Source organism: Diadema setosum, chromosome 13, assembly GCF_964275005.1.
Source record: "Diadema setosum chromosome 13, eeDiaSeto1, whole genome shotgun sequence".
Taxonomy (NCBI): domain Eukaryota; kingdom Metazoa; phylum Echinodermata; class Echinoidea; order Diadematoida; family Diadematidae; genus Diadema; species Diadema setosum.
This window is the reverse complement of record NC_092697.1, coordinates 24,838,913-24,847,720: the sequence shown is the minus strand read 5'-3', so window position 1 is coordinate 24,847,720 and position 8,808 is coordinate 24,838,913. Positions and strand designations below refer to the sequence as shown.

Genomic DNA, 8,808 nt, shown 5'->3' with positions numbered 1-8,808 from the left:
AACTTGTCCTTTAATCCATGAGGTTGGTTACCCTGATACCCACTGTTTACCATATTAGATATGTTTGTTTTCGATATCTTCAAGGCTTGCTAACCCCAACTAGGGCCACGGCTATAGTGGGAAAAGGTTAACGCAGTGTATGAATCCCGCGAAATCTGATATACATATGCACGGCGGATCCGATCTGCATATGCGGGTGGCAGGTCTAAAAATTCCGAGTATTTGTCGCACCACTCACTGCACAGCTGACTACAAACAGTTTGCTGCATTTATTTGCCTTGCACGAACACTGGTCTGTGTATTTTACCGACCTTTCTGTCTCCCAACGTAAATCACGATTAAAACGATTAATTATGAATGTCTCTTGAGTTAGTTATATCTTTGCCGTGTATTAACAAAGTCTCTTCCAAACACCAATGCCCCTCCCAACTCCTATCAGCTACTGTTAGCTCGGTATAGCTTCTTTGCTTTTAGCCTATTTGTAATACAAGTATCTAATAACTATGAAATAGTGATAAATCGTCCCCGTTGCAAATTGTGCGAATCGTGGCTAGTTTAAGTTTACACCACCATTCTCTTTAAGTATACAGGTGCCAAACTCCGCACAAATTGCATATAAAACATGCAATCACAGTTTCAGAAATTATCTCGTCGCTTTTATTTCGGATCCAACATGGCCTGCAACGCCCCCATCCGGCGCTGCTGCTCGTGGCGTCTCGCTTTATTAGCTGTACAGCGTCGAACCTGCCTTAATAGTGAACCAGTCAGACGCAGCCAGTATCTCCACTGGGATAGTGCATGCGTTTGAAGGGATTTGAGAGACCGCCCGGATTATTCACTTTTCGTACATTCGTAAACAAATTCAAGGAAGCAAGCAGTATGACTGCTTATTCTATCTTTTGCCATTCTTCATTACAACGTCTTCATTATTTGATTACTGATACTCAGATCATGGCTCACTTAATCTTATGATAACCTTAGTCACCAGTAATCGCACAGTTGGACGCAAAAAGGAAATATACGGGCGAGAACAAAGTTGAGGTAAGTTGCATACTAAGTTTTATTATGAAAGCTATTAATAGCCCTTTCATTAAACAATAGATGGTATGTTAGGATTATTTTCAATTTCATAACATCGTATTGCGTAAATGTGTAGTAGTCCTATAATTCAAAGCACAACATCTTGTTGAGCGGTCTGCAACAAACCTATACAGTATTGTATATCATTTTTTTTGTGTGTGTGTGAGATATTTTGGCAGCAAATGAATATCATAAGACGGTTGCTGGATTTGTGACAGAAAACATATTTTGTCCCCTTTGATCAGAACGTTTCCGTACTTTCGAAGGTGTTCTTGTGCAGGCGTAAATATAGTGACATTCGACGATCATGCAATTCTTAAATGAACCGTAAACATACTGGTATACGATATGATAAGTCTAAATGTGAATGTACTTTATGAATCGTCATAAGCGACAAAGAATCAACAAGCTATTGTTTAAGCAAGTGAGTCATAATATATATACACACACACATATGTATGTAATTATCTAATTATTGTTTATGTTAAAACGTTATTTTATTATCATTATTATTTTTGGCGTACCTGCATATCATTATTATGACAGTTAAAAGGCACATGACCTTCCTTAAGGGCAAAATGTGTAGCTTGCTCCGAGGGGAGTCACTGGACATGGTGTCTGTGTTCATAACTTATACATTTTACCAAGCTTCAGCTTCACGGAAGTGTCAGATGGAAACCGAGAGGCACGATGAAATAAGTTCTTAAGCACTTTCTAGCGACATCCGTTGTAATCAATACAAACTGGAACCAATTTAATGGACTGCATGCATGCATCTCGGTCACACGTGAGTTGATTGATAGGAATATGCCGCGCATTAACATACAGACGAAGTATCTTCTGTGGCTGCACATTTTTAATCTGATCTGATGGAAGTTTGTTGATTGTGCGAAATAACAGACTAGCCAAAATGTATACTCCATCTATTTTTAAATAGCATCCGTTTCTTTTTTTTTTAATGCAAACGACATACTTATTCAAATTTTGATTGGGTCACTATTATCAATCTAGTAGTGTTCAAATGACATTCAACCAATATGCCTTCAGCAGAAGATATCACACTCACACACACCCACACATCACATACACACATAGATATGTAATAAGTATGTATGTGTGTGTGTGTGCAAACATACATACTGTATAGTATATACATACATGCATATAGTTTTAGGTCTGATGTTAATACTCTATAGAGTTTTGAAACAAAAAAGAAAATGCATTCCAAGAAATTACGACACATTATTGTATTCATAATTCCTATCTATATCATGCAGAACATTTCCATTTGCTTAAATCACTATAGCAGATGTTTACCTCCTCAGCGGGTAAAAGAAAATCAGGCAGTTTAGTGTTGTTGGTCTTGTAAAATCAAAAGAATCAAAGTATTGACCAAAAAGAGATGGCAACAAACATGGTAAATACTGTTCATGATCAGTGCCTTGTATGTCAAGAATGTCACGTGGAATATGCATACCTGCTCTTTGCGATGAATGAGTGAAGCAGAATCTTTTACGTTCATGAGTAGTGTCTCTCTCACACACGGGACCACCATTTAATGTTTGTAACACGGGAGGTGTAACATTCTTGTTAAAAGATTAAACAAAAAATCAGCGAGACTTGCATCATGTTTCCCCTTCATCATTTCAAAACTGTTCGCAGGTAATAGCCCTTCTCCTTCAATGACCCCAAAAATATAATGATGATACTTCACAACTTCAATAGTATGATAATGATAATAATAAGGTCTTGTTTATCCAGGGTAGCCTCTTCAGTGTTGCCACTGCTCTACCAGAGGGCTCTGCCATTATTATTACCCTAGCATTGCCAGGTACCCATTTATACACCTGGGTCGAGAGGGACATGGTGGGTAAAAACATCTTGTCCAAGGACGTAAGAACTATGCGGGAATAGAACTCGGGTCGTATCCACATGCCACAGCACCAGTACGCCTCACGGGAAAAGCACGTCGAATGTAGCCCTTTCTAATATCAAGGGGACCGACTCCAAACTCTCCTAAATGGGACTTCCAGTCTAGGGAAGTCTTATTTGAAAATCCGATTTTGCTCTAATAACACATGCAAATGAAATATTTACAGCACAACTAGCTATACGATTTATGTGAAGAGAGAAAAAGTAGCGATTACATTGGAAAAAAATATCAAGTTTAAATTCAGTGTTTGTGCGTTTTCATGGCACGCGTACGTCGACGACTACTGCTATTGGCTTCTAAATTATCGGGTCGATGCTGTTCAGAGAGCTATCTTTTCAGGACGGAAGAGCTACAAGACGCAAATTTTAGCGGCCGGACCCATACACAGGTCAGTTGTGTAGAAAGCAGTCTACGGCTTTGGAAAACACTGTAAACGGCTACGCTATATTGCAAGTCTATTCAACAAGTTATTTTCGTTATACTACAGGCACCAGTAACAATAAATCCTGTCCAATGTTTAAACGATGTTTATTCTGGTGGAAATGATGATGATATAACGTAAATCACAGTAAGAAGCAAGGGACAGGATACATTAAAACCAGTGATGTGTTGTCTGTGCTAAAGAAATCTCTCAATCTCTATTCGACAGCAATGTAAAGTATTAGAAAGAAACTAGACTTGCATAATAGCATGTAATGCTTAATACCACCACACGAATCTACGACACAAAAATCTTGTACAGATATACAAAACGAAGCTAATGTACTATTGCATGTATGCAAACTGCATAAACAAATCTTGCCTGAAATACCGATTTTTTTCAGAAATGGTTTTTTTTTTCAGAAGTCTTAAGGTATACTTGATAAGTACGTGTTGAATGATTCGCTCGTTATTACGTTCTCAAGAATACGTACTTGTAACACTGAATAATGGCATATCATACAGAAACAACATGTCGATCGCCTTGCAGCACGTTAGAACCACCGCAAAATGTTCATTCTTGTGTGGCTGCATAACCCATGCTTTACACCGCATGTATTCTTATTGCGTATTTAACTCACATTAAACAGTAGGACAAATTGGAAGTTTGTTTGCTTTGGTTTATTTCTGCATTTTCTTGCGGTAATTTCTCCAAATACATTAACAAATGAAAACAAAGTGATACAGTGCAGGGGGTTAGTGAGCAAAACACTACTCTGGCATTTTTTTTCTGGGCATTTTCGTGTTTTGTGGAATAGTGCCTTTGATCACTGTAATCCTATATACAAGTCGAAAGATATTATTTCATTACCTTATAATTCACCCTCAGCTTTGTACGCTAATTTTCACTGATATTTTTCCCTCTTTTACAGGTCCTGATTATCTTTGGGAGCAGTGATTACACAAAAAACTGTTGATGATATCATATTTGATGCATATGTGTAGGTCAGTTGTGTCACAAAACATACTACCATATAACAACTGTAAACGATTTAGTCTGGAAACATTTTTAGTATAACTATTGTTCACATTTTGTATATTTAACAATACTTAACATCGATGATATTGGTTCAAATTTTTAACTTGATTGTGGTACGGATACATGTACATTGTACTATCATTTCTGGGCACTTTATTGTTCCTCGGAGGAATATGTAAATAAAGAGTTCGACAAGATGACCGAGATCGACCAAACACCTTGTTTGAAAGTCTTGGTATTTTTGCAAAGTTAAAATTGTAGTATTCAGTGTTGCACAACTACATGCAATTCCAGTATGCTGTAACTCACAAGCAGCAGTAACTCATGAGAGTGTTAGATTGTTACACGTTGAATGGTACTAAAGTCGTACATGTACATGTTTTATCACAGGTGTATGATGATGATAGTAGCCATAGCATACATTGTTTATGTGTTCTTATAATAATGCAACCATGGTAAACTCATGAATTTATAAGAGTGAATTAGAAGAGGAGTGTACAATGCTGTTCCAAAAAATTGTGGCAAGGTATATAGAGTCCATTTGAGTTAAAAACGTTAAATGCACTCTTTTAGGGGGGAAGTGTTATGGATACATGTGCATTGTACTATCATTTCTGGGCACTTTATTGTTCCGCGGAGGAATATGTAAATAAAGAGTTCGACAAAATTACCGAGATCGACCAAACACCTTGTTTGAGAGTCTGGGTATTTTTGATGGTTCGTTAGGCCAAGTTAACCTCCACAACAATTGCTTCTATCCCTAACTCACATTTCAGAACTACTTTGAAGCAGGAATGCTGGATTTTTGTTTCATCTGCAAATGATAAATCATGCCTATAACATGAATTCGAGAAGATTAGATTCTGTCCTGCTCACCCAGATAATTGGGTTACATGTGTAACAGCAATAATAACATACTGAAGATGAGGTCGTTTATATAAGGGAGTTCATGGTTAGCCCATGTCTCATTTGACCCTTACACCACAGACTTTCAAATAACATGGAAAGGACCTGTGACAGAGCATTTTTTGTTGAAGCATGCCACCTTTGTAATCAATGTCAATGAAATGCGTGTGCAGCTTTTGTTAAACATTATTGATGAATCACTTTCACCTGTGCGTTCTAGCAAGGTGAAACACACAACTTAACATTTCAAATCCTCATTTGCCTGAGGATTCTTTTCGTTTGAAAGTCAATGGCAAATATACAAACATTCTCATTTTACCTTTATTTTGCGCAAATCGCAACCGTGAACTCCCTTATTGGTTAAAGTTGTATTTTATAGGAACGATTTTTTTCTATATTATTATACAGAGCAATCTGATAATCTTGATGACACTATCACCCTGTAGCTCTTTCGCAAATATGTATGCTTGATCTTAACTTGATTGTGTTCTTATTCGGGCATTTTTTTTTCAAATAAACATTAAAACGTACACATTTTGATACAGAGTAAAAGGAACGTAAAGACAATCACATAGCATAGCATAGATCAATTGATTTAAAACACATTATTTCATAATCTTTAGAAAAAGTGGGGTGTGATACTGTAATAATATAGTTACAATTGACAAGATGAGAAATGCATATCATGATTAGGCCCTATAAGCTATTGCTTGTTCTTGATGAAGACGTGCCTCATGAACATAAATGACATAAACAATATATCAAAACTCTAAACATATCAAAACATACAAACAGCTGGGGAAAAAGGGAAATATAAAAAAAGGGACTCAATAGAAGTGAGAACGTGAGTGAAGTGCATGTTACTCTTTGTCCGTGCAACGTGTAGGGATTTCACGTGTGTTTGTGTGAGTGTAATTTGTGCATGAGTGCACGTGGGTGGGTTTGCTTGTGTGTTTATGTGCCTGAAGTAAAAGAATCAAAATGTGTCTTGTGTTTCCCATCTCCCTGTTGTAAATAGTAAGTATTAAAGACAGAAGTGTTCGCGGTAGTTGTTATGTCCTTGATGAATTCATATTATACCTGCACATTCAGTAATAATGTACGATAATGCAGAGTACTGAAATAACCTTTTGTTATAATAATAGGATTATTTCTCACAGTAGATTATCATTCTATATTCTCGTAAGCTGCAAGTAAGTTGCGTTTCACGGCAGCTTTAAAAGGTAGGTAAGAACTTATTCCACATATCGGGATCGTTAAGCCGAATGGATTTATGCGCCATCATTAACCGTATAAAGCCCAAGGGGGGGGGGGGGGCACATTGTGCCCCCACCAGATTTTCATTTGCCACTCCTTCGCCCTTAATCGATTTCAACCAAATCTGGTGACTTTTCCTAAAATCTTATTGCGAACATTTTGATATATGATTTAGCTATATTTGATATTGCTGGTTGCCATGGAAACCACAAAATGACAACCATGTCAGATTTTACATCTTTTTTTCTGTTCCCATTTCATTTAACAGCATATACAGTGTATGAAATTGGTGTTTCTTGGCTGAAATTTGTTGAAGGAGCAAAATTTGAAGTAATTGTGGTTCTGGAAAGTTTTTCTGATTATTTCCTTTGTTTTTCTGTGACAAAGACATAAAACAATAGATATAATAGTGATAATTGAAAACAATAGTATTTTCTACAGATTGCCCTTCTCTTTTGTGTTATTTTGATTCCTTCACCCAAGTTATGCCTCTAATATCGTTAGTTTATCATATTATCAATTTGCATGCCTCTAATATCATTAGTTTATCATATTATCAATTTGCAATCTCGAAATTCCACTATTATGCATATATGAAATGTCATGAATATACATGGACCCATCCCAAACATGTCATCTCGGGTCTCATAATGTATTTCTTTATATTGATATGAATAGCGCCCCCATTTGGTTACCTTGAGAAATTTCAAACATATCAAATAATAATATTCCACTTGTTTATCATTTGTGGCAAATATGAAAATGATTGGTCTATAATAAGACATATAATGGGAATAAAGAAATTATACAGAAAAATCTTGTTTTTAGCATATTTCCTATGTATGTCTTTATATTCTGGTGAATAGCGCCCTCCTTGGTTGACCTTGAGAAAATTCAAATATACGGTTATGTAGCGTATGAGTTGTTCTACCCATGTGCCAAATATCACGATGATACATCAAATAATAAAAAAATGGTTAACGGTCCTGTTTACCTTTGGGAACAGTGATTTCAAAATGTTCAAGATATCACATTTGATGCAAATGTGTAGGTCTGTTGAATCATACAACATCCTACCATATAAAATTTTTGCAATAAAGCCTAAGATATAGAGAGATATCAATATTTTTCTCATTAAACCGTAACTGTAGACGGTTTAGTCTGGAAACATTTTTTCTTATAACTTTTGTTCACATTTTGTGTATTTAACAATGATAACATCGATTATACGGATTCAAATTTTTACAGTGGTTTTTTCTATCCCTAACTCAGAACTTGGAACTATTTTAAAGCACTAATGGTAGGGTTTTGTTTCTTCTGCAAATGGTAAATTATGCCTTTAATATGGGGTGGGACCAATGAAAATTTATCGAGGTTTACGGCGGATACTATCTAAATTGAAGAGGTTTGAAAAGCCGTTTTTACCACAGATCCAGCAAAGTAACATCATAGTTCCAAGGAGAACTAGGCGATTGTGTGGGTATTTCCATGCATGAATGCTTATAATTTGTTATGTAGTTGGAAAAGGCCCATAAAGATGATGTATTGTGATAAATGATCTAAATATAGCGATAGTGACAGTATTGTGTATTAATGAGTTCGATAGCGATGGTGTTAATTGCAACAATGATTCCTGCTGGAAAAAAAAATAGTGTCCCTCAGTGCCTTTACAATGTGTTCACATAGTTGACTGTGCGAAAACGCTCGAATTTAACAGTAAAGATGATTTCACATAGTGGTGAGGTTGTGTTTTTTTTTTCACAGTGTTCACATATAGTATGTTCTGTTCACACTGTGAATTGATGATCCACAATGTGTTCACAATGTTAACGCTTGACTCTATATTACAGTGTGAAAAGATTTCACACCGTGTTCACAATGTGTTCACACAGTGAATCACATTGTGTTTCACTTCGTGTTTCACACTTGGACACTGTGTTCTATTCAGCAGGGATGACGCTAATCATCGTATAATGAGATCAAACATTACCAATTACATCAATGCACTTGAGTGGTCGTGGCTGAAAGAGATCTCTCAGAAGCAGAAAAGAAGGAGAAAATAATTAAAACAATAGCAATTGGTTTTGACCGAGAGCAAATCTATGGAAGTGTACTTCATATTCATGTGCAAACATATTTCATTCCTTTACAAACTCGTCAGTTGATATGCCTT

The 8,808-nt window shown here is 36.3% G+C and overlaps 1 protein-coding gene across 1 annotated transcript in view; it reads left to right on the top strand.

The window, feature by feature from the left end:
- The first annotated feature begins 673 nt into the window (after positions 1-673).
- The window catches only part of LOC140236505 (receptor-type tyrosine-protein phosphatase epsilon-like), a 39,038-nt gene continuing 30,903 nt past the window's right edge, over positions 674-8,808 (top strand). Inside the window, exon 1 of the mRNA XM_072316427.1 lies at positions 674-794. Coding sequence (XP_072172528.1) covers positions 674-794 — 121 coding nt within the window. The remainder of the gene's footprint in view (positions 795-8,808) is intronic.